Source organism: Canis lupus, chromosome X (genome assembly GCF_048164855.1).
Source record: "Canis lupus baileyi chromosome X, mCanLup2.hap1, whole genome shotgun sequence".
In the NCBI taxonomy this organism is placed as follows: Eukaryota; Metazoa; Chordata; class Mammalia; order Carnivora; family Canidae; genus Canis; species Canis lupus.
Window position 1 is genome coordinate 17,013,511 of NC_132876.1, and position 26,797 is coordinate 17,040,307.

The 26,797-nt window shown below is 48.5% G+C and overlaps 1 protein-coding gene across 12 annotated transcripts in view; it reads right to left on the minus strand.

Moving 5' to 3' along the window:
• Positions 1-1,406: 1,406 nt before the first annotated feature.
• The window catches only part of FHL1 (four and a half LIM domains 1), a 63,127-nt gene continuing 37,736 nt past the window's right edge, over positions 1,407-26,797 (minus strand). For 4 of the 12 annotated variants that reach the window (XM_072816646.1, XM_072816650.1, XM_072816649.1 and 1 more), the window contains exons 3-8: positions 6,071-6,252; positions 5,523-5,697; positions 4,736-4,905; positions 4,097-4,283; positions 3,311-3,510; positions 1,407-2,954 (exon numbers count right to left, since the gene is read on the minus strand). In XM_072816646.1, coding sequence (XP_072672747.1) covers positions 2,871-2,954; positions 3,311-3,510; positions 4,097-4,283; positions 4,736-4,905; positions 5,523-5,697; positions 6,071-6,226 — 972 coding nt within the window. In that variant the 5' untranslated portion in view covers positions 6,227-6,252 and the 3' untranslated portion in view covers positions 1,407-2,870. Of the gene's footprint in view, positions 2,955-3,310; positions 3,511-4,096; positions 4,284-4,735; positions 4,906-5,522; positions 5,698-6,070; positions 6,253-7,773; positions 7,923-14,515; positions 14,673-26,797 lie in introns of those variants that run through there. The other 8 variants (XM_072816653.1, XM_072816656.1, XM_072816655.1 and 5 more) reach the window with 5 other exon arrangements.

Sequence of the window (26,797 nt, forward strand, 5' to 3'; positions counted from 1 at the left end):
GGACAGGCTGGAGGTCAGTCACTCCTTGGTGTGACCTCCGGCAGACCTCTCAACCTCTCTGAACTTGCGTTTTCTAACCTGGAAAACTGGGGCTATAGTGCAAGCCGTAGAGCCAGACCTGTTTTCCTGTGAGGTACAGGGAGGAGGCAGCGGCCTGGCCTGTGTGGCGCTGGCAGGGGCAGCAGCAGTGCAGCCTTTTCAAGGCAGACTTTGCCCTGATGTGCCCTGGAGTTTTGCGGGCCAAGTAGGATAAGGCAGGCCCAAGGGTCACACAGGATTAAGGACAGGCATGGCATGTAGGGCAGATGAGGGATGTTAGGGAGGGAAGTTGCTGGGAGCCAAGCACCAGCTCAGTGGGAATGAGTGGGGCGCCCCCGGCAGAAGGAGCTGCTTGGGGACACCCAAAGGCTGCACCCAAGTCTGCTGGGGTGGAGACCAAGTGGTGTGTCGTGAGGAAGCATCCTGAATGTAGTCCCCTCTCGGTCTCAGGCTGGTCTCCTCTGGGCTCTGGCCCTTGCTGCCGCAATGTCTGAAACTTGGTGGCTCACTTGGGAAGCAGAGCAGTGCCATCCCAATTCCCCACCCCACCCCTGCAACCTTGGGGCCCCAGATGATCAGACAGACCCTTTTTGTGGTTTTAACTGCTAATCTCTAGGAAACAGACAAGGGGAGGTCACCTGTTCATAAAACTGCCCATGGTTTGGGCACACCTGGGTGGCTCAGTGATTGGGTGTCTGTCTTCGGCTCAGATTATGATCCCAGGGTCCTGGGATGGAGTCCCACAGGGGCTCCCTGCTCAGTGGGGAGTCTTCTCTGCCTCTCGCCTCCCCTGCTTATGCTAATAAATAAAGACCTTAAAAAATGCCCATGGTTTCTTGCTGACAGGCTTTGACTCCCTGCTAATGTGCTCAGGTCAGTGTTAGCACCAAGGGGATCCTGCTCTTTGTTTTTATTACTGTGGACCTGATGCTCATAGGACTGTCGCCCTCTCCTCCAGGCTGGCCAGAAGCGTGGAGGGAGCAGCACCTGACAGCAGTGGTCCCACAGACCCACACTCCACAGGGCACCAGGAAAGCGAGGCCAACAAAAAGGGGACTGTGATGCTCTGACACCCTTCAGCTGCTACTCCGTTCCCACCCCTGCTCTCTGGCCAAAGAAAACCAGTGCCCTTAAGTGATGCAAATGTCTGTGAAATGTTTATTTGGAGTCAGTGGGTTTCTGTTGTTTGTAACTAGATCCAAGTGCCATTGCAGATTTTATCTTGCTTAGAATTCCTATGTGCCATCTGCACCATGGCACCAGACAGAGTCCATGCTCGAAGGAAGGAAAAACAGTCACTGCGGTTCTGGCATCAGTAGGGTCCCCTTATTGCAACCCCACGGGCAGAAGTAAAGAGACCAGGCCAGTTATTTATATGCTGCTTTATTTCTGTAAGGATACACTGAAACGTTAGAGGATAATAGCTAATGACAAAACGTAGAAAGGAGGCATTGGCTTCGCTAACCACTCCTACGAGAATGTTAATATGCACTGTCATTACATGTTTACTTTTGATACTGTCTCATTATACTATGTCCTATAACAATGTCGATGGAGTACAGCCAGTAGGTGAGCCTGCATCTCAGGTGAGCACTATTTGGAAGTCTGGTTCTGCCTATGACGGTGGTGGCCGCTCCCCCAGAGATCGAGAGGCTCTGAGGGAATGTTCCTAAGAATCACAAGAGAAGGGACTCGACTGGCCTCCACCACATGGACCAAGAGCAGGCAACTACTACATTACAAGGTATTCCACTCGCCACTGCTTGGAAATGTCCTATCTGTGTCAGGGACCATCCTGGCGCCTGCTCAGCTACCCTTCTAGAGTGTTACGGCTACTTCTGTAGGATGAATTTCAAAACGGCAGACACGTTTGAAGGGGGCGAAAATATTGACATGCAAGTCTCCAAACCCATAAACTATGTTACTATTCATTAAAATGAAAGATTCAAAAAAAAAAAAAAACCCAGCAACAACAACAACAACAACAACAAAAAAAAAGCAAAAGGGCAGCTGGGTTAGTTTTGTTAAGCTTCCAGAAATATTCGCTGTGGCGATGTTCCTGTGAAACAGGCTCGTTTTCTTGGGTCTGCCTACACTTTGCAAATCACCTGCATGTTCCATGCTTGAAAGTAGGAACGTTCAGAAAACACGCCACGTGGGGAAAATTGAAGGTTAGTATGGGGGTGGGGGAAGGTCAGTTTAGAATTACAGCTAAGTTCAAATGTTGACTTTCTGGAAATTCGTATTAGTCATTTGAAAGCACAAAAGAACAGAAGGAGATTTCGATGAGGAAGTTCAACCATGCATTTCGGTAAGTTCGATTTCTGCTCACGGAACAGGTGAGCAGCCGAGTTGGAGCAGCCGCTGCAACTCTTGTGTGTCCTGAGGACACGGTGGGTCCCAGCTGAGCCACGAGACGCATCTCAGTGGGGGCTTCGTGTGTTACACTTCTTGCTTACGTCACTAAGCAACTAAATGGTTATTAGCACTTTTCTGCCCTATTGTAAAACATGCAGAAGAGTCAATCTATCTAAGTGTTTGTTTTATCACTGCAGCTATGGAGAGAAGTGAACTTCGCTGCTAAATCCTAGTAATGATCACTGTGTGCCCTTATGTGAGTAATACTGTAAAATGGGAGCAAAGCCAGAAGAACTTCAGAGGTGAGAGGCCGCTCTGGCCCTAGGGGTGGTGCAGGGCAGAGGGCGAGGACACAGAGAACAAGACTCAATTCCATTTTACAGGACAGGAGCCCCTGTCACTTTACAGCTTTTTGGCACAGTCGGGGCAATACACTTGCTCCTCATGGAAAACAAAGCGCTTGTTGGCCAGATTCATGGAGCATTTTTTGCAGTGGAAGCAGTAGTCGTGCCAGGATTGTCCTTCATAGGCCACCACACTGGAGCCTTTACCAAACCCTGGGGAGACAACAAAAGCAAACAGAGGAGCAAGCTGAGTGGCGCCGCAGGAGAGGCAGGCCGCCGCCTCGCCCGTTCACGTAGCTGACCAGAGCACAGGGGCAGCATCTGCCCGGCCCCTGGCCGCCCTCCACCACGCGCTGGCCCCCGCGCCGCCGCCACCCTGCCACGGCTTCTCCAGGACCTGAGAAGATGCCAGAGCTTGGCCACGGACCCACATTCCCATGCCACTGCTATCGCCCTGTGACGCGCACCGACCTCCCAGCATAACCAGTGTCTTTGATTTAGGTCAGGGCCATGGCATCAAAGTGGCCACCAGGAGGCAAACTTGGGCTGTTCGCGGGGTATGCACTTACCGGGCCTCGAGGAGCTGCTAAGCTTCGATTTTTTCTATAAAGAACCACCACCCACGAGGGACAAGTCCTCTCTCCACCCGGATGCCTGCCCCGGAGGTTGGCGCTGGGAAACAGGGTGAGAGGCAAGCGTTTCCCGTGGCACACTGGGGGCTTCCTAGCTTTAGAGACTGGGTGGCTCACTCTTGACACAGTCCTTTTCCCTGAGGATGGCAAAAGTCTTCTCAAATGTACATTTCAAGGCTCCCCGGGGAAAGGGCCCAGGGCACGTGGATCGCGGCCGCGAGATGAGGAATGAAGTGATCAGCTCTGCTTCTGATCGCAAAAAATGCTGCCCGCAGCTACCTCTGAGCTAGCCTGCCACTAGGGGACTTCTAATCCCAGCTTGCCACTCGCCAGCCCTCCTCCCCTCCTCGTCCTCCCCCGCCCCCCCAGTCCTCTCCCTTCCCCCGCCGGACCCCTTGCTCCCCCGCCCTCCCCCGCTGTTCCCCTCCGCGCACGCGCAGTGCCTGCCTGCCCGTGGCCGTGGCCGTGGGTCTCAGGCTCGTGAAACTCCGGCAGCTTCGTTAGTTAGTCAGCAGTAGTCAGGAGGTGTTCTGTATTGCAAAGGCTAAGCTGGCCTGGGGGAGGATCCAAACTATTGGGAGGGGGCCTTCGGGACCACAATGGCAGGGGGAGAGGACATTCTTTGGGGCTTTTGTGGATGACACCGACGACTTAGGAAAATGAGAGATGGTTACCATGCGCAAGACCTAGCCTGGCAGACTTAGCAAGGACTCTTTAGCCTACCAGTGATGGGGTTCTTGCATCCAGCACACTTCTTGGCCACAAAGTTCTTGTAGCAATCCACGCAGTAATACTGGTCCTCCACAGCGGTGAAACGCTGCCCAGCCAGCTTCTTAGAGCAGGTAACACACACAAAGCACTCGGCATGCCAGGGCTGATCCTGGTAAGTGATTCCTCCAGATGTGATGGCCTAGACCAGGGAGTGTAGCACCGGATTCAGATTCAACAACCATTTTGTTGAATGCCTACTACGTGCCAGGCACAGTGCTGGGCGCTTTGGTATACAGTATCTCATTTAATCGCCACAACGGCCATGGGAGGCAGGTGCGATGATTATCCCCGAGTTACAGACGAAGACACCGAGGCTCAGAGAAGGCGAGCCCCTGCAGGAGGGTGCACAGCAACCAGGTGAAGGAGGCAGGCCTCCAGGGCCAGGGCCGAGCGTGCCCCTGGACAGCCAGACTCGGCCCAGGCACTGCCTGCTCCTACCCCACTCTCCTCATCTGCAACCCGAGAATAAGAATTCCTACATCGCAGGGCTGTCGTGAGGATGGAATGGGATAGTGTGTGTGCAAGTGCTCTGCCAAACTGTCAAACGTTTCTAGAAACAACGGTCAACGCACGACTCCCTTGGCAACGTACCTTGTTGCACTTCACGCAGTGCTTGGCAAATTTGGTCTCATGGCAAGTCACACAGTAGAAGTCCTCCCCTTTAGGGAAGAAGCTTCCAGTCCCGATGACTTGCTTGCAGTTGCTGCAGGTGAAGCAATCTTTGTGCCACACGGTCTTCTTGTACTCCACATTTTGATCTCCTGCGGGGGCGGGGGGAAGCCATCCGATAGCCCCACTGGCAGTCCCCTGCAGGGGACTGCATCCACTCACCCCCGCCCAGGCCCCTCCAGAGGGGAGGGAATGCAGGCCCTGCAGTCATTGGCCTCACGCTTCTCATGTGGGGGCCCCCTCTACCATCCTAGCTGGGGTTGTGCTGATCCAGACTGTGCCAGGGTAGGGGACCCCAGAGGTAGTATTTCAGGACCAGATGCCTGAAGCCCTGCCCCGCCCCCATGGCCCTGACCTGGAGACTCACTGGGAGTGGGTGGGTGGGGGGACTGCCTGGCCCAGAATTCCACCCTGAGGAGGACGCATGCTTTGATCACTCACTCTACCCAAATGAGAAAGCGCTACATACTTTTCACTTCTTTCTCTTGCCACAGACTGCTCTGTCCAGCGTTCTTTAGTTGCCGAGTGTGTGCGTGTGTGCGAGCATATATGTGTACGCAGATATACGTGTATATATTTGCGTGCATATATACGCTAAAACCTGAGCACGGCTCGCAGCAGCACGACCCCACCACCGCGAGCCCCCAGCATCATCTCTGCCCTGGGGGGCCTCCTCCCTGGCTGCCCCGGGGGGGAGAGGGGACACTACCTGCCACGATTGGCTTGAAGCACCCCTTGCACTTGGGTGAGTCCTCCCGGGTGGTGCACTTGTTGCACAGGATCTTGTTGTCCTTGGCCACAAAGGTCTCATTGGCCAAGGGGTGAAGGCACTTGGCGCAGCGGAAGCACGTGTCATGCCAGTAGCGGTTCTTATAGTGCACCTCCTGGAGACCAAGCACAAGGGGATGGGCTGCTGTGAGTGGCGCTGGGGGCATGGGGTGGGAGGCAGTGACCCTCTCATCCAGACGGAGGTGTCTAGGGGTGGACTACACCTGCAGTGAGTGTTTCTGTGAGTCACACAAGGAGACGCCGAGGTGAGGAAGTTACATGAGCAAGAAAGGCCCATCCTGTGCAACTCTTGCATCGGATACCTGGGGAGCCTCACACTGGTGTGGAGGTGCTGGGCACTGACCCAGGAAGCCAGGGCTTCTTCTCCCTTAATGCCACAGCCCTGTCCCCCCTGCCTTGCGTGGGTGTCCCCTGCCTGTACGCCCATCCCCCTGCCACCACTCCCCACCCCGGGGCCAGCTGCCCTACCTTGGAGTCTGCCCCGATGGGCTTCCGGCACTCCACGCAGGTGTTGGCGCAGAACTTGTCAAAGCATTTCAGGCAGCAGTGGTGGCCGTCCTTCTGCACATACTTCTTCCCCTGGAGGGAGTCCCTGCAGTAGTGGCAGTCGAACTTTTCAGTCATGGTGCCCACCTTGTAGCTGGAGGGACCTGTGGGGGGCAAGCAGGCAGAGCCAATGAGCCCTGGGAGGCTAGGAGTGGGCTGCCACTGAGGCCCTGGGGGTCGGCGGCGTGGTGCGACCAAGGCCCAGAAGCCAGGTGCCAGCTGCTGCCCAGCCTGGCTGGCCTCAGGCGCCACGACCGACCATAGGCACTTCACTAGGACCCTGGGAAGAAACAGCCTCCCAACCTCCGCCTTCAGGGGGGTACCAGGGTCTAGTGGGGGGTACAAGCGGGTCAGGGCTTGCGTTGGTCTCACAGGGCTTCTGGCAAGGTAGGGTGGCTTCGAGCAGTGAGGTGAACGGGTGCAGGCAAGAGAAGGGGGGTTTCACGCAAAGGGGCACACAGGTTGGGCTCAGTGCCAGCGACAGCTCCTGATGGCAAACTGCTTGGCAGCCTGAGGAGGAGGAGGAGGAGGAATGCCCGGAGCCACTGCTAGGCTCCCCATCCGCCTTCTAGGCAGTGATCGGGCCCTCCCTGCCAGGTTCTGGCTCTTCCTCCCAAGCTCCACTCCCTCCTGTCTGCAGAAGTCAGCGCCTCTGACCTGGCTCCCTGCTGCCCACGTGAGCCATCCTTATGGATATGTGCAAAACGCCTGCATCTAATCCTTCAAATCTGGCAGAACACTTTTAAATCCTGAACAGATCCCAGAGAGTTCCGTCCAACATAGTTCACAGACTGAGGCCTGAGCCATCACCCCGGAGAGGACTTTTTTAAAAAGATTTTATTTATTCATGAGAGACAGAGAGACAGAGAGAGAGAGAGAGACAGAGAGAGAGGCAGAGACATGGGCAGAGAGAGAAGCAGGCTCCATTCAGGGAGCCTGATGTGGGACTCATCCTGGGATCACGCCCAGGGCCAAAGGCAGACACTCAACCACTGAGCCACCCAGGTGTCCTGCCAGAGAGGACTTCTAACAATGGCATTCTCCGTTGGTACTGGCAAGGTCTACAACTATGCCCACTGGTCACAGTGATGTGCTGTTCTGTGACATGCCAAAATCAAGTTGCCCCGCTGTTTGAGCAAGCAAGGATCCACAGTCAATGACGTATTACTACTTAGGACATTTGCGGTTTTAAAAACTGCAACTTGAATGATGGGTTGGGGGTGGGAGGAGAAAGGCTTTTAAAACGTGTTAAGCTGATCATTCCAAGAACCCCTTCCACTGCCTTCACAGGAAATAACGCCCCTTGTCCCCATGGCCCCCCGAGCCCAGGCCCCAGACTGCATGTCTGCAATCGCCAGCACTAAGGCACTCTGTTCATCCTGCCACCAAAAAGGTACCCAAAGTGAGTTTCTATTAGCTCCCAACTTTTTAAAACATACGCTCATTTTCCCTGTTCCCCCTGAAAGAGAAACATACGTGGGTAAATAGATAGCAATTGTTTAATTTGCACAGGAAACACAAGAATGGAGAGAATTTTCTCCAACTGCTCACAAACACGGTTATTGTGCTAACAAACATCCCAGGGTAATCTAGAGACAGAACGAGAGTAGCTGCCCAGTACTCACCGCGGCTCTTCCACTAGCTGAGCAGCCCCAGACTCCCACTTTGGGTCCCATTCCCAGTTTTTTTTATACAAACACATGTCCAAGTTGTTTGGATCCTGTTGCCACAGGCAACCAAATAGCAGAGAGTGAGCTAAGGAAACCACACCCTGCGTCTCCGAGCCCGCCTCGGCTGAGGCTGGTGAACCCTCACTCAGAACTGGGAGCATTTCGGAAGCCAGCCTCCAGACAAAGTGCATCGCGCCACAGATGGGCAGAATGTTCTGGGCCAGCTGCAGCCCTGCCTAGGCGGGGCCCTCTGACAGACCCCCTCATCTCCAGAGAGTGAACAACTGAAGTGAGTGGGTGCCATTTTCAGTTGCCCGAGACAGTTGTGTCACAGTTTGGAGGTGCCTCGAGACCAGAGAATGGTTCTTAGTGGCACTTTCTCCCCAAAAAGAAAATCAGAATGTTCCCTTACATAATTGGGTTAGAGAGGAGAAGGAGAGACAGACTGAAACTGAGGTCTAGCTCCTTGAACTGCACAGTTTACATAAGGCAGCTTTTAAAGTGCCACCAGCATTGGCGCAGACTGAAAAAGAGTGCCCGCCACAGTGACAGCACGCTGAAAATCACTCCCCTCATTCATTCTTGCTGTTCGTTCACATGTCACATAAAATTCTGTCTTATTAGCTTTTCCATCCCAAAATTGTGCCCCCAACAAAAATTTACTTTCTTGTGAAGAGCGGAATAGAGAAACCAAATCAATCTTCAGCAACAGTAAATGCCAGGAAATTCAATTATTAGTGGCTCCTAAAGGCCATTTGGCAGGAAATCAGAATTTGTAAGATTAGACAGCCTGGCTTCCTGCGTGGCCAGGAATAATGGCTGCCTGAGGCCTTCAGAGCCTATCTTCCTGGACCAGGGTGGAACATCCCCCTCCTCCCTCACCAAAGTATCTGTTTAGAACAGAACTCGGAGCCACAGTCCTTTTCCTATTGCTTTTTTTGATGTCTTTCAAAGAAAAAAATGGCTTCCAAATATTTCTGTGCGCAAGTACCATATGGAGTTTCACCTCAGGCTCTTTCCAAGTCTTGGCTTTGTGGTAAAAACACAGGCATTGGGGGGTGCCTGGCTGGCTTGGTGGTTGAGCGGGTCTGCCTTTGGCTCAGGCTGTGATCTCGGGGTCCAGGGGTTGAGTCCCACATCGGGCTCCCTGCATGGAGCCCGCTTCTCCCTCTGCCTATGTCTCTGCCTCTCTATGCATCTCATGGATAAATAAATAAGATAATAAAAAACAAAACCAAAAAACATAGGTGTTGGTGTCACACAGACAGCCACCACCAGAAAGCACAGTGAGGTCTGTGTAGGTATTCGGAGCTCTGGGGAGCAGGCAGAGAGATCTTACCTGCCAAGCCTTTCTCACTTTAAAACCACATACTTTCAAAGCGTCACTTTACCAATGCCAAGGTGGGCACTGGTTACTTTTAGAGTTCTAGAACCCGACAAGCTCAGGGTGCCTATGCACCCAGCCGATGAAAGAACCCAGGGCTCACAAGCAGATCATGCAAGTCCCAGGGTGTGTTTGAAAGTGGAGTCCCATCAATGCAGCTGCTCCCCATGCTGTGGTCTCTTCTAGCATAGGGTCTTGAACCAAGCCAAGGGAAACTAAGCAGGTCACCCTGGTACCACTGTTGGAGCGTGCCATTTACTTAGGGTTTTCGAGTCCTAGCTTTTAGGCATTATAAGTTTTTCTTTCTGTAGTATGAAGACCTCAGGGTCATCTTCTATTCCTCCACACTGTACACTGAAACCCTAAGAGTCTGCACCCAGATGGACAGATTTCAAAGGGCGTATCATGTCCTCCTAAGGCTGATTGCCACAGCTGACTCAAGCCTTTTTGCACGTGTGTGGAAACACTTAGTTGTCAAGATAAAATAGGCCCTTCTAGGAATGCTAGCTTTATTGCCTAATAAGTAAATGGGCTGGAAACACTTAAAGCATGTTAACAACGCTGAGGTCAAATTCGTGAACTTTAGTACTTTTGTGTGTGTGTGTGTGTGTGTGCGCGCGCGCGCACGCACGCAATAATTCCACTGAAGTCGAACTCTGGGCAACCTGAAATGAGCTTACCTCATGTTTTTTCTAAACTTAGGACTATTTCGTCCCAAACTATATGAAACCTTCACAGCCATATGCTTGAGCAGGAAGCCAGAGTGGTACCCACTCCTGCTGATGGGATAGTTCCCATGTCAGAATTCTGCACCAAGTATGAAGGCATGTGAGGGCAAGATCATTCTGTTACTCTTCACCTTCAGAGCAGTTATGCTACTCAGGACAGTGCTGAGAGGCATGGAGGTTCCTAAAAAGATAGCCTGTGCTCTGATTCGTGGGCTCCAGCACCATGAGCCACAGTGAAAATCTGACTTCACGGGAAGAGAAAAATGTGGCACCTCTCTTTGTTTCCCCTTTGTTAGAAATAAGAGAATCAAGAAAAATGAAGATCACATTTTACCCCTTCTTTGGGGGCTCTCCTTAATCTTACTGAATTACATATACTTAAGGCATTTATCGTTTAGGGGATACTTTTTCTTTTTCTTACCCCTTACCCATTTCTAAGGACGCAAAATGCAAAGCCTTCTAACCTTCCACAACTTCCAAATCTGGTTCCCCTGACCGGCTGCTGTTATCTGGGAAAGGGCGCCCCATCCATCATCGCACAAAGCACTGGATACAAAGGTATTTCCTTTCCTGTCGGTCTCTGCCCTCAGGTGGCAGCTCTTTGACTAATCTTAGCCTCCGAGGTGTGAACTCGTAGACAGAAATGAGGCTTCTCTAGCACAGAAGTTTGCAAATACACCAAGAGTCCTGGGGACCTGAGCGGGGGCCTCTGTCTCCACTAGTCACACAGTATGTGCCTGTTGATTGGCAGATGGAGGAGATAGGTCACTGCCACGAAGCTCCTAAAACCTCTTTCATTAAAAGCATTTTATGACAAACACTTGTTTTTAAAAGCCAGGGCACAGCTCCTGCCACTCTAACATGCTGATGTCTGACCCTTGGTCCTTTACAGATGGAGCGGGTTCAAATGCAGCTGGAAATGTGACTGGTTGATCACATTTAAGATATTTATTCCAAGATGGTAGTCTGATTCTCTTGCTGTGCCTGCTTCAAAAGACACATCATTCTTCACTTAATAAACAAGTTTCCTCTTTCAGAAAATTCCTGAATGACATCCAACATGCTAAAGGGGGTGCTCTACATCAACCTTAGTATCTCAAAAAAAAGTCTTGGCTTTTGATGCCAGCCTGTTGGAGAAACGTGATATTGCAACATTTCTTTTTGAACTGTAAATCTTTCATTAGAGAAGATTCAATTTGTATTCAATAACCCTGCTTGTTTTTTTAAGCATCAACTTATCTTTTTAAAAGAATTTTATGTATTTATTCATGAGAGACACACACAGAGAGGCAGAGACACAGGCAGAGGGAGAAGGAGGCTCCATGCAGGGAGCCCCATGTGGGACTCGATCCCAGGTCTCCAGGATCATGCCCTGAGCCAAAGGTAGATGTTCAACCACTGAGCCACTCAGACGTCCTCTGCTTGTGTTTTTATATGGATTTTCTCCATTATTTCTTGCTAATGTCCATTTCCACCCCCTCATGTCTGAGTGGCTCAAAATAGGAAGATTTAAGGAATCAGTGAATCTTAGGGCAAAGAATCATTCTTCGATGTGCTTCCTCTGAGTGGCAGAACGTACAGTATAAACAATGAACATCAACCCAGATGGAAAAAGAAATCCAGGTTATTTCTGGTCTGTTAATTGCTAAGTCCAACATACCAGTTCGTTAGTCACTCCATGAATAAATATTGGCTTCCAAAGAAAGGGCAGATTGCTTTCCTGAGAACATTCAATAAATGGGGCGAAGCCTTAGCCGATGAATAGGACGCTTGTATGGCAGACTTGCTAACGCACCTGGAGGTGTCGTCAGACATTTGAGAATAAATACCTAACTTGCTGCAATGAGACGGAGCTCATGAGTCATGGCTGAAAAGTAGTCTTTCATAGAATCTCATAGAAAACCAGAGAGTGTTTTTTTCCCTTAAAAACAGAACATATATGAAGTGATTCAGTGCGATTTGCAACTTTGCCTGTACACTCCATTTAAAAAAGCTCATAGATCTCTTTTGGGTCAGTGGTGTACAGGTTTAGATTATGTCTGGTAATGAGAGGGTTGGATAGATGTAATTGAACAAAAACTGATGTGCCACTGAACTTCCACCAGGCCAGATTCCATCCCAGGACTATTCTGTCAGTATACAAAGCTCTTCTTAACATTGCACACAGTAGGTGAGCACCCTCCATCTTTTGCATGGGAAAACAAGTGCTTCCAACCTGGCAGCAACAGACCACATGTTCTTTAGTTTTTCTAGTTGTGGTCAAGTAGTTGGCGGTTTGGTGGTCATTAGAAGTATAAAACACTCAAGTTTACCCTTGACCAAGTCTCCTGACTGGTCAGTTATTTTAAGAACGCAACCCAGTTTGATGACTCGCTCACCTCACCATTCAATTTTCTGTCCCTGCACCCCAAAAAGACTGCTGGGTGTGTGAGATCCACTGGGCAGTGGCTGGCAAAGGGAATTAATGGCTACATAACATGACAAATGGTCTTACTTCCCTCCCCATCCACACCCCCAGCCTCCCATCCACACCCCCACCTGGGCCCTCAACTTGCAAGACTAAGGTTAAAGGAACCCAATCTACATAATCATCTTGCAGACTGAAAGTGTTCAATAACAAAAGTATAAAATCTTGTCCTTGGAATGTCCTCTGGGTATAGGGATGGTCACTAAAAATAGATCCTGATCCAATGATCTGAACCCTCTAATTTGTCCATAAAAAACTCATTTCAGGGCAACATGCATTTTTTTTTTGTGAGGCCTCCTCTCCCGTCTACTTTCACAGAGCTATAAACTTCTAATGCAATATAAAAAGCTAGCCCCTTGTTTTAAGAATCATAGAAGAGCTTTCAATAACCTAATTTGGTCACAGTTCTTGTTTCCAGATTTATAGAAGCAAGAATCATGTCCAGATTTGGTGCAAAGTAAAGCCAGAGGTTGGGTATATTGTAAATAGGTGACTTTTTAAATGTATTTCCCTATTCTGTCATTTAATCAAAATAAAATGGGGAGTTACTCTACCAGTTCACATGCTTGATCAAGGTCCATTGGAACAACTGGTGCAGGTGAATAGTTTGCCTGCACCCAGAGAATGTGTATGTTGGCTGATTACCACAATCTCAGGTATGCGGTACCATGTTTGTAAAATGGTTCCTGGGGGTATGGGAAAAACAGAGACAGCTCTTCAACATTTGGGAACAAGACAGACATTGCATATTAATTCATTAAAGCAGGGAATGCCATTGCAGTGCATTTGTTTTAAAACACCTGAGGATGGGGCACCTGGGTGGCTGGTTGAGCATCTGCCTTCGGCTCAGGACGTGATCCTAGGATGCTGGGATCGAGTCCCACATCGGGTTCCTCGCAGGGAGCCTGCTTCTCCCTCTGCCTATGTTTCTGCCTCTCTCTCTCTCTCATGAATAAATATAATCTTTAAAAAAATAAAATAAAACACCTGAGAGAAATTTCCAAAAGTACTTTCATTATTTAAATTTTGATGGGCAAAACGCCTGTGTGGCTCAGTGGTTGAACATCTGCCTTCAGCTCAGGTCATGATCTTGGGGGTCCTGGGATCAAGCTCCACATTGGGCTCTTTGCTCAGCAAGGAATCAATTTTTCCCTCTCCTGTGCTCTCTCCCTCCCCCTCTCTCAAGTAAATAAATAAAATCTTTTAAAAATATATTTTGATGAGCTGTTACAAAAATTTGAGAACTATTTTTCCAAAAGACTGCCACCCCAAATTACTTTGTCTGAAAGCTGGGAGACAGGCCAAAAGTGCCTGCTTCTGAGAGAGGGGACCGTTACTTAGGCAGAGGGCAAAAGAGCCACAATGACATTCCTGGCTCTGGAGGAGAGACAGGCAGCAGGGTGACTTCAGAGAGCCAGGCCTTCTGGGGAAGGTGGTCTGTTGTTCAGCCCTTCAGCCCCTGTCCTGGGGGTGTCTGGCTACAGCCCAAGGGCTTCCTTCATGCCAGCTTACAAAACAAAGAGACGACTCTCATGGAAATGATGGTCTAGTTTGCCCCCTTTTCAGATAAGATTCTGAAAATTTGCCCCTTTTTCGGATAAGAACAATTCCTAGCCGATGTGCCACATTGAGAGGATCATAGTTGCTTCTCTTTGGATGGACTTAACCTATCAGTCAGGGGAGGGAAGACGTGGTGAGTCATTATGGACTTTCTCCCTCAGGCTCCATATTTAGTTGACGTTTCCTAACATACCTTAAATTCAATTTAAAGCAGTCAAGGTGAACATCCATATCCTATAAATAACAAAGAACTGCTAACACATCCCCCTGCCCCAATAAAAATCTTCCCTCACACAATCTCTTGTCACTTCACAGGATGCCCTGAAAAATGTGAACTATAGTAGTAAGTTTAGATTTTTACAAAACAAGCCACCCAAACGGCCTCTTGTCTTTGCCACAGCAGCAGAAGGCAGGATGCAACACAGACGAGCTAGGAGTGACTTACTATTTTGACGAGCCCGAAATCATTTCGTCAAAAAGTTATCTTTGAGTAGGCTGGCGGATTCACTGCCCCAACAAAATCGTGCTCGATGCAAGATAAAGAACGTGAAGCTTTACCTGAGTGTCTATGGGAAGCCATGGCTCACAGACCAAGTTCAGGAGCAGCACCTAGATCCGTCTTCCTTTGACCCCAGCTGATACGGCTGTGGCTCATTTGTGAACATACATTTAAGGGGAAGTGGCTAACACAAAAATAACCAGGAGCAGATGGCCCACCCCTCCCCAGAGATCACAACCTTAATCCCACTAGAAAATTCTTAACCATTTTAGGTGATCCAAGGGAGAAGAATAGGACCCAGTAAAAATACCAAACACTACATATAAATACCTGTGGGGCTACTCACCATCCAAATTAGCTCCAGAGCCAGAGAGGCCACATAGAAAGTCATCCCTGTACCGGAATAAAATTTGGACTCGGCTCTGGCATAGCTTAACGCTGAGCCATCCCTATTAATCCACTTTATATGCCGAAATGGCTTGCACCGGGCCCTATGAAGACGTTTTTGTGCTGCTAATGATAGAAGTCACTGTAAGGGACAGAGTAGTGTCACCCAGTATAAGGAAAAGGCATTAGACGTGAGGAATACAGAGATATAGGGCTTCATCTACATCCTCCTTGCTATGGACCAGACCCCAACAGGACCCTGAAAGAGTGATTCTAGCCATACATCTCCTTAGTGTCAGATGACAGATGTACGTGTATATACCCGCTATTTACACAGGGAACATACTTTGCCCCACAAGTGAAATCTCCTGCTTTTTGGAGTTGGGCACAACAAAAGTCAAAATATGGATGAAAATGAAGAGGGCAACATAACATGTTGTAACAGCTGGAGGAGGGCCTGTAAGTCCCTCCATGACCCCGCGCCCGCTCCTTCTCTGGCTGCATCCTCATGCCCTTCACTCCAGCCTCACGCTGACCTCTTCGCTGGCTTCTACATCCTGTAGACATGCCCCACTTCAGGCCCCAGCACGTGCTCCCCCAGCACAGTGCCTCTTGCGGGTACTCCTCTACTTCTTTCTGGGTTTTGCTCCCTGGACCACCCTATTGAAAACTGCAACCATGCTCCCTGTCCCCACTCTGTACTCGCTCCCCCAATTTATTTCCCACCATAACTATCTATTGAAAAATGACTGAAAAGAGTCAAAAAAGTGTTCACTGGGTCCCATATAAAACCAAAACAGAGTCCCACCTGGAACCCAGAAAGTGTCTTTGGCCACTGAATGTCAAGGAAGGCATCCGAGCTTCACTCAGGGGCAGGCCCCAGGATCAATACCTTATAGATACTGCCTTGTCTTGTGTATGTCACCGGTTTCAGCCCAATTCTGTACCTCCCCTAGCAGGCTGGGGACCGGGCCAGAAATGCTTCATGGATACATGGATGAATGACTTTTATAATTCTTATGCTCTTCAACTGTCTAATGAAAAAGTTATTCTTGGGGCACCTGAGTGGTGCAGTCGGTTAAGCATCTGACTTGGTTTTGGCTCAGGTCTTGATCTCATGGTTGTGAGACCGAACCCTGTGGTAGGCTCTCTGCTCAGCAAGGAGTCGTCTTCTCTCTTTCCCTCTGCCTCTGCCCCTTCCCCTCACTCACCCTCTCTCTCAAATAGATAAATACATCTTAACAAAAGAGAGTGTACACAACAAGGGGGGAAGGGGTGGGGGAGAGGGAGAGACAGTCTCGAGTATCCTTCCGGCTGAGCACAGAGCCTGATGAGGGGCTAGATCTCATGACTCTGAGATCACAACCTGAGCCCAAACTAAAAGTTGAACGCTTAACGGACTATGCCACCCAGGCGCCCCTGAAAAAGTCATTCTAAAAGATGGCTGAGGGGTGCCTGGGTGGCTCAGTCGGTGAAGCATCTGACTTTGGCTCAGGTCATGATCCTGGGGTCCTAGGATTGAGCCCCAGATCGGGCTCCCTGCTCAGTGGGGAGCCTGTTTGTGTGCAGGCTGTCAAATAAATAAAATCTTTAAAAATAAATAAGAAAAATTTGAAAATTTTAAAAGAATTTAAAAAGTAAAAGATGACTGAAATTGTAACCTTTGGTTAGCTGGAAATGACAGAGCAACAAAAGCTAGGATGTCACAGGCAAATTTGTCCCATGTTGCGTCCAGGGCTCAGTCTGGGAAAAGGGGGGGGGTGACACTGTGCCTTCCAACCTGCCGCAGCCTCTTTCTCAGCGGCCCGACTAAATGCTAGAGGGGCTGGCCGGTTGGGATGCCACAGCACCCCTGAAATAAAGCTCTGTGTCTTGCACGGCAGAAATGTGGGGACTGTATGAGATGATTCACCTTGACCAACAGGAAACCAGATTTTAGCGAGGTGCCTTCTGAGGTGGAGCTTTCCCGAGATAAGTCAGTTCTGGCTTCAAGCCCTGCATCAGGGGGCATATTTTTTCAGCAAGTGCAGGGGCCCTGTTAGTGTTCCGAGCAGTCCCTACAGAATACAGACAGACAGCTGGACAGCCTCAGCAAGTTAGCAAACACACAAAAATCTATTTTGTCAAAACACAGGAGAAAACGCATAACTCAGAGAGCTGCTTTGCGACCCCAAATTAGTCAGTGGCTGAGGACAAGGTGCTGTGAGTGGGAGCCTGGCCCTGCAGCAGTGTGGTCATTCCACCTATTCCCCACTCCTGCCTCACTGCCCCTCCACCCCGTACATCACTCCCTCTTCCTGCCACACCCCACCTTCCTTCTCCAACCTCAGGAATTATGAACCCTGCCTGCTCGGTGTGTGTGTGTCGGGGGGGGTGTTCCCCAGCGCCTGTGGCCTCGAGTTAGAATTGCAACTTTCACAAAACCAAGAGAAAGGCCCTCTGGTAAGGTGACAGACAATTCCTCCTAAGGAGGGCTGGTCACTGCCCTGCTGGGGGATCAGCAGTTCTAGACCCTGGCAGTTATTTAGCTCTAGGCTCCAGAATAGCCGCTGCTTTCGCTAGCATGCAAGCCAACTTCATTACACATGAACAGCATGATGTTTAATAATCTCCTTAATAACCACTGTAGTGTTTACAAAGCACCTTCCTTCATTTACTGTTGATGGGGCTGGCTACCGTGTGATGCACAAACCTCTCTGCAGTCTGAAGGCCTTTCCAGGCAGGTCTTTATTCTCTCGCACTCCATTGTGTGTCAGGATGATTTCTCAGTGGGTGTGAGGCATCAAAAGCCCTAAGCTTCCACTCGGATGTGGTACTCTGAGAACCACTCACTTCGGAGCTCATCTCTCTGGATGCTCTTGCCTTCCAACGACTCTGCAGTTAAGTTGTGACCTACTTTGAGGCTCCACCTGCAGATAATCCCATCCCCTCCCTTCATTTACTTTACAACGTAAACACTGAACAGATGTCCTACTATGTGACACAAGATATTATTCTGGTCACCGAGTGTACAATGCGGTCCTTTCTTCCAAGCTCATGGACATCAATGTGCGAATGAGCATCGGCAGGAGGTACACAGCTACCCCCGTAGATGTGAGGGGCATTGGGTCTTATCACAGGCACACATCTGCGTGTGGGCTCAGATAAGACTTGATGGATGTCAGGACATGTGACCTGGTCCCTGAAAGAATGGAAATGAGGGTCGTTGCAAGGAAAGGTGCAGTGAGAGCGAAGGCGGGGTACAACCTCTTGGGGACAGGGGTGCGGTGTCGGGAAGTGGTGGCACAGAAGCCTGGCGGGCAGGAGGCAGCAGGCCCTCAGAGGTCAGGGTTTGGAGCCATCGGGGCAACCAGGGGGAACCTAGGAGGCAGAGCTGGTGGAAGATGTCACTGGCTCACCCTCTTTAATGGGATGATCCGAGCCACCTGCTGAGATATGTGGGCCTGACTGTGTGGTTCCCGAGAGTCACATTTGTGGGCATTCCTGCACAGGCTCAACCCTGCACTCTTGACCTCACGAACGCCCAACATCCCAGGGTGGAGGGAGGGGATCGGACTTCCAAAGTTCAAAGTGGTATAACTTACAAGTCCAGCACGGCCAATTTGGGACCTGGGTGGCCCACACTGGCAGGAGGTTCCTCAGAATCTCATCTTGTAACCGGCTTGTGGGCACCCTCCTCCCTTACCTATTTTAGCGAGATAAAGCTATAGTTTTCCTTTTACCAAAGAAATTTCAAAATGGTTGAAAACTTCTTCAATCGGTGCCACTCGTCACAGCCAGAGGCAAGAGCCTGGCAACCAAGTGGAATGGACTCTGTGTCTACACCAGTGCTTTCATCCTCACCACTTCTCTCATCCCCATCGTTCTCCCCATGCCCATCGCTAATTAACACACTCTAAGGGGGTTTTCTTCCATATAACTCTGTCCGGTCACTAGGCCCTTGGCCAGCAATTTCACTGAGTGACTCTAACGGTGAGATTCAGGCACCTAGTCATGCACTATGATATGATGTGATTCCATGTTGGGCTCTCTGGAGTATCTCTTGTCCTGTGTGCTCTTGCCAGAAAAGGCCCAGTATGGCTTAAGCCATCTCATGTTCCTGTCAATCTTTAGGGTGGGAAGAGTACTTTTTCTGACAAGTCAAATTTTGCAAAGTCACTGTGCTGAAGTGTCACAATTCAGGGCATATGCATCAAGGAGTAAAATGAAGGTGCCACCCCCCCAGAACCACATGGGGGGTGACTTCATCCTGCAATATCCAAATGAAAGCAAACTCCCAGAACTGTGCCTCCCCAAAGGCTCCCTGAATTGCAGGGCCAAGGAAAAGGAGGCCTGGGAAAGGGGAAGGACTGCCACCAATGAGGTAAGCTATGGGCAGTGGAAGACCCTGTACTGAGCCAAGAACCTTGAAAAGGCTCATCACACAAGAGAAGACCTGTCCACCTCATGATTAACCAGGGCTTACACAGTTTCCTTGTAATACTCACTTGGAAATGAATTTATTCACTTTTAATTTTTTAAGATTTTATTTATTTGAGAGAGAGTGTGAGAGAACATAAGCAGTGAGGAGGGACAGAGGAAGAAGCAGACTCCCTGCTGAGTGGGGATCCTGACATGTGGCTGTATCCCAGGACTCTGGGATCATGCCCTGAGCCGAAGGCAGATGCCCAACTGACTGAGCCACCCAGGCGCCCCCGAGATGAAGAATTTAAACACGTGCTATGGCCTGCGCCATTTGATTTTTGCAAAGGTCATTCTATGATTAGGGAGTTTTTTTTAAAGATTTTATTTATTTATTCATAGAGACAGAGAGAGAGAGGCAGAGACACAGGCAGAGGGAGAAGCAGGCTCCATGCAGAGAGCCTGACATGGGACTCGATCCAGGGTCTCCAGGATCACGTCCTGGGCTGCAGGCGGCGCTAAACTGCTGCGCCACCGGGGCTACCCTGATTAGGGAGTTTTAAATGTCTCCTGCCCCCAGCATCTGCCACCTCCTAGACTCTTACCAAGATGTAGGAACAGTCCCAACTACAGCCTATAGATATTTTTATGGGTCTCTAACCAGAAAGCACCATCAGGACAACGCTATACAAATTATTTTCAAAGTAAGACACTATGATGACCTCAGATTAAAAAAAATGAAGCAGTACTTAAAAGAGAAAATAAAGAGAAAAACATAGAAGCAAAGGAACAGAAATCAGAGTTTTAGAAGGAAATATGTAATGTGAATGTAGAATCTCAGATCAGATGAAAATAAATGTTTCATGAAACTGAGAAGCTAGTAGGGATAAATCTTTGTCATATTTTAGGTGTTAAAATTCTCTTCCAGTCTATTTCTACCACCCACTTGTGATATATCTGTTTTATTTCCATGTTGCCATGTGCCGTGACTCAAAACACCCTTTCAATCATGCTAAGTCCTGGCATTCACCAAGCCCACCTGTTATGGACATTTCAAGCCTCTGATAGATGCTCAAGGGCTAAACATTCTGTGACCCTAGTCTATAATTTACCCAGCTGATTAATATCTGTAACAGGAAAGGACAGGACCTTGAATAAGCTGCTAACTGGGATCGACTACCTTGACCAGAGGCGTCATGACAGTACCTCATGAACCCTGCCTCCTTATATGGCAGTTCACACTCTAACATGTAATCTGTTTTCATTTACCAAAAGACTGCAATTACCATACTACCTTATTATGCATTGGTGTGGCCCTGGAATTCAGGGCAAAGGTCAGACACCCTTGTGAGTGGCTCTGGGGGGTTTGGTCATGGGGCACAGAGTGGCAGTGGGAGCATAGGAGGAAGGAGATAACACGGGGTTCCAGGGGGTCACTCGGGAAGTCTACATTTCGGTAGTTAACAGGGTTGACAGAGAGGGCAACTCAGGTTTCTGGAGGGGTGAAAGGACATGAAAGGTGAAAGCCTCGCTTGGTCCCCACCTGTCGAGTTTCCCGAGGGCCATGATCCTTCTGTCTGAGTGGTGTCGTAATCTGGATTCGAAGCATACATTACAGGCAGACTCGGGAGGGTGGCGGGTCCCAGTGATCCATGTCTGAGAGAGCAAACATGAATGGCTTTCTGTGGAAAGAGCTATTCTGTTTGGAAGGTCAGGCCTTATGCCTTGAAAACACCACAGCAGGACCAGAGTAAAGGCCAGTGTGATCTTGCCGGTGCCCTGGCGTGACCTTACTGCCCCAAAGGGCAGCTTATTTTCTCTGTCAGTCTGTCCATGGTGAGGACAGAGGCTACAGGCGGGGTCTGTGCGAGATGCCACCTTCACAAAATGCCATAAAGACAGTGTTGGAAACCACCTTACATACCACCTGGCCCAGCCAACCCCCTTTGACAGACAGCAAAACTAAAGCCTTGAGATGGGACATGACCTGCCTCACTGCCTTATCAGCAGCTCCACATCTAGAACCCAAGCACCCAGAACCATGACACCTTGACCCTTGCATATCAGACTGCTTCCAGCAAGGGTTCCTTACTCATGACACTGTAAAACTTGGGACAACAGTTTATGGCCCCTTGACTTCAGAGAGTCATCGGCAGAGGCTGGGTGTCTGGGTGATGGACCTCAAGACTCAGGGACAGATGTGTGATTTGCAGGTGAAACACCCTAGGGATCCTCTCATGCTGCAGCAAGAGTCTGGGCACAGACCAGACACTTTGGCTGAGGCGACTGGGAAGGAGCCTCTGATGACGGGCCAGGAGAGGGAAGGTCCAGGTCAATGGAGGGGCCAAGGGTCCACCTACAACAGCTGACGCTCAAGGAGCACAAGTGACCGCTTCCAAAGCTCTTGAAGGCAAGTGATGCGCTCCCATGCCAGGCAGCGGCTATGTGAACAGAATGACGGGAACACAGAGTTCGGCAAGCAGAACACGAGAAGGACTCTGCAGCTAGAATGGCAGAAGCCACCGAAGGTCACACACTTGGAAAGATCACATCCCCCTTGCCTCAAATCCCAACCTTTCTTGTTCCTTTTCAAGCAGTGTGATCATCAAGGCGAACAAACATGTGAATATGTACCAAGTAGATAAGCCCAGCCAGTCTCAGGTGTGGAGGAGGAAACCGGGAGCCAGGGCGAGGACTCTACCGCATTTGATGGAATGTAGATCAAATGGGTGTAGACAGGCCTATAACAATTTCTGAGGGCTTCTGCGCAAGATACTCAAATCTTAATTTTTGTGTGAGACTGCCTGAACAACCAACATCGTTCAAAGATAGACGGCATGGGATTGGCCCTGAGTTTAAGACAGGTGTATCTATTTTCTCAAGTTTCAAGGGAACAGTGTAATGGTTAAGGGGCACAGACTCCTGAGCCAGAACGTCTAGAATGAAATCCCGTCTGGACCACATACTGGTTGTGCACCAGAAAATTCTCCTTAACTTCTCTGTGATTCAGTTTGCTCCTCTGCAGAATGGGGATAACAGGGGCACCTGTGTTAATAGGGTTGTTGTAAGCACGATATATTGCTATTTATCCAATTATACTCTACAGGTGAGCATTCCTAGGCAGCAGATTCCCGCAAAAGAAAAATTTCTTTCTGAGTTTACCAGTTCACAGAGGACATGTGGAAAAGAGGTAGAGCCCAACTATAAGAGTTACGGGCATGAGTTGTCTCCACTAGGACAATTCTACATATCCTAGGGATTCAGAGGACTCAGCCTCTAGCAGCATGACAGCCCAGAAGACAGAGCTGCATGTCCTGCATGGACACAGACAGTTTAGGAACAGATGATGGACTCCTAGGGGGAAGAAGTTTGCTCTCTTGATCCTCTAGTGAAAATAAAAGACCTCCTAGGGTCTAGGTCACCTGCTCAGTCTTGGAACAGGGATGGATTTTCCCTATATCCATCCAACCAAGTGAGGGCCCAGTGAACCCAATGGATGATTAGACGTTCCAACACAACAAATAAAGGCTGGCTTTGATGGGACTATTTAATGAGGCAGGCCACCATGGATCGCATCTCTGATTTTAAGTTGGCCTGTGGAGATCAACAATGAGAAGAGGCTACCTATACCATCAGAAACAGTAGCTCTGGCCATAACATAGGTTAGTTCTGTATATATTATGTGAGTTGATTCTGAATGAATGCCAAGGGCATGGATCTCAAAGACATATCTTTGGGGTGCCTGGGTGGCTTAGTTGGTTAAGCATTTAACTCTGGGTTTTGGGTGAAGTTGTGATCTCAGGGTCATAGGATTGAGCCCTGCATCAGGCTCCACACTCAGCAGGGAGTCTTTGGATTGTCTCCTTCCCACTCCGCTCTCTCTCTCTCAAATAAATAAATAAAATATTTTAAAAGCCTTATCTTACTAGGCCACTCAGAGGAAGGGCTCAGCAGCTGACCCAAGGAAAGATGGTGTGTGGGGAAACTTGGCTTGAGTGAGCACAGGAGAAAAAGTGCAGACTGGTCCAAATGATTCTCTGAGGCTCCTTTCAAAGCTGTCACAACATCTCAATCCCACATACCGAAAGTCCTTTATATCCATCAGGGCTTCCCTCATCTGGGTTACCAACATTCCCCGATGAAATGAGATCACCAGCGAGTGTCAGTGAAAGTAGCTAAAGAGCAGGAAGTCCTCTGGTGTCATTAGTGACACTATGTGAAATATTTAACAATGCAAATATTTCTTAGGGGGGACATGTTAAGGAAGTCATTTATTGTTTTATTTTTTTAAGATTTTATTTATTCATGAGAGACACAGAGAGACAGAGGCACAGACAAGGCAGAGGGAGAAGCAGGCTCCATGCAGGAAGCCCGACGTGGGACTTGATCCTGGGCCTCCAGGATCACACCCTGGGCTGAAGGCGGTGCTAAACCACTGAGCCACCTGGGCTGCCCTCATCCATTGTTTTATATGTTCACATGGCTTCTTGAAGTTTCCATGTTCATGACTCTGCCAAGTTGCTTTCCATTTTATGTATTAAGATACGATTTATACACCATAAAACTGACTCTTGCAGAGTATACACTTTGGTGGTTTGTGGCATCTTCATAAAGTTGTGAAACCATCACCCTCATCTGATTCCAGAACATGTTTATCACCAAGAAAGACACCTTGAGGCCATCAGCAGTCACTCCCTATCCCTCCTTTCCTCCAGGCCCCTGGCATCCACTCTGCTACTTTCTGCTTATTCTAGACACTTCATACAAATGGGACCATACAATGTGTGTGACCTTTTGTGCCTGCCTTCTTTTAGATAAGCCTGCTCTTTTAAAGTTCCAGCCATGTTGTAACAGGTATAGTCATTCATTGTATTTTACTGCCGGATCGTATTCCATTGTGTGGATACACCACACCCTGTTTATTCACCCATTCATTGGCCCACAGGAGCTGTTTCTATTTTTTTGCTATTATGAATAATGCTGCCACTGAACATCCTTTTCTTTCTGTATGGATTTATTTTATTTTTTAAATATTATAATGCTTTTCTGAAAGGTACAAAAGAGTATATAGTGAAAAGTCTTCCTCTCCTGCCCATCCCCAGGCCCCTACTTCCCTCCCTCCATTAGTAAACAATGGTACCAGTGTCTTCTTATAGTTCCAGAGACACTGGGCCCAGGAAAAGAGGTAACTGTGTATGTTTTTCTTTGTCCCTTTTTAAAAACATAATGGTGATGTACTATACACACCCTTCTATACCTTGCCTTTGGATTTAATACATTTTTGAGAATTTTGCGTGGTAGTGCATAAAGAGCTTCCTACTTTTATATAATGTACACTGGGTTCAAGTGTGTAGATACCCCCAATTCTCAGTCAGTTCCTCGCTGGCAGACACTTTGATTCCAGGCTGTTATTACAAACAATGAACCAACTAATAAAACTCGTAAATTACTTCCATCAGATTGCCTTCCTCTCATACCCAGCAGAGGTCGGATGCATGGAAGACTTGTGATTTTACAAGGGACTAGAGGGAGCAAGAGGGAGAAAGGAAAACCATGAAAGGATCTCAAGTGGATTGGGTGGCACCCATCAAAGCTTACTGAAATGGCAGATTATTTTGGTCCGGGCAGAGAAGATGCTGTCTGGAAATCCCAAGCCAACTATGCTAAGGTTACCCTGAGTTAGTAAGCCACCCAGACAGGAAGTGGCTTGTGATTCCAAGTCTACTGCTCTTTGCACCAAACCATGATGCCTCGCCAGTGAATTACAAAACAAGAAACTGAGTCAAGCATTTATCCGGACAACATACATATATGCTCACACAGTGCCGCGCTGTGCTAGTTGAGTGGCTACTGAGGGTCTGCATCCCAGCACAGAGGAGGTGTTTAGTGTCCATTGAGTCTTTAGGCTGAAAAGCCATAAAGTACACATGGCATTTGGTTTTCAAATGTTCATGTTCTCCTCTTTATCTCTTTTTAAAAAGGAAAAGTGGTTGCTCAGCTGGGGGTTATAATGGAGTGACCTGAGCCAGGCACAAGCCCTTGGCGGATGATTAGACTGGGAACATGTCACTGGTGCATACCACTCCCACGGTGCCCAGCTCTGAGTCACAGGTCTGACCTTCACACTGCATGCTGGGAAAACAAAACACCATCCTCGTTCGTTACAGAAATCTGTCAGAGATTTTTCAACTCTGCAGCAGGGTTTTAAATGAACCCTCTGAGTACTTCTTTGAAGGAGAAGAGCAGCTCAATGTCTGGAGTCTCAAAAAAAGTCAGTCTTTTTAAAATAAAAAAAAATTCAGTCTTTTCTGAAATGGGTGCTTGTTTTTCCAAAGTCACATAACTCACCCAGGCCAAATGATGTGTATTCTACTTGTCACTGACTTACCAACCTAAGACCACACCTCCCCGCTGCTATGGCCAAATGGGAAAAAGAAATGTCACAGTACCACACTCCAATCTCACAGCACACACTTCCAAAGTGAACTTTTTGGGATTTCAGGAAAAAGGGCTGACATTTATAAATCAGCATAATATATGCAAATAGATGTAAGAAGTACACCTGCCAGCTATTTTTGTTAGATGTTAAAACAGGGATCCTCAGTCACACCACTGTGGCAACTCAGTGTGGCAAACCAGGAACATTATAAAAATTATAAAACCAAACTGATTTTCATTTGCTTCAAACTATCTACTCAATGGCAGAAAGCAATGCTGAGGCCCATATAAATGATCATAAATGATCGTATTGGTAAGGAAATGGGTGGAGAAGAGATTAATTCAGGAACTCAGCCAGTGCAAAGCCAATTACAAGTTAACTTTGTAAAAACAGAACAACAGTATAAAAGTGAAATGAATTTTAAGCTTCCATTTAATGAAAAGACCAGGGAGTGTTTTGTTGACTTTACTGTTTTGTAACTCAAGGAACGAACAACAGACGTGGGATCAGAAATCCCAGAGAGAATCCTCGGCATCTTCTTTCCTCATCGATACGATGGGGACATTAATCCTAACCCATTAACCCTGTCTGGCTATTCCGATTGGATTGTGGTAGGAACCAAACTAAATTATCTGTGCCCTGGTACTGTACGAACCAAAAAGTAACATCGAAATGACAGATTTGTCAAAAGAAAAGAAAAATACGAACTTATATCAGGCTTTGGACCCAAGCAGGTAGTGTCTCCTCCTTTTTCAAGTGGATCTAAGTTCTCACAAGACTCACACCTTACGAGTGTCACAAAAAAACATACACCCATTGACCACGCATCATAAAATCTAGGAGCCAATTATCGAGGAAAGACTGCCGGCCTCTGTGACAGGGCTTCTCTTGCTTGTTAGCCAATGTTTCCCAGTATAGAGAATTTAGAAACAAGTCATATGGGTATTTCACTTTTTACTTAGGGTCTAGCTCTTTAATCCTCTTGTATTTTGTTACGATTTCATTCTCTGCAAAGACACAGGGAGCTGGGAACAAATGTATGATAGGCAAGCTCCACATAATCTTGGCCCTTTGCTTTGATCTACAAATGAAAGGCATACCCCTCTGCACATGT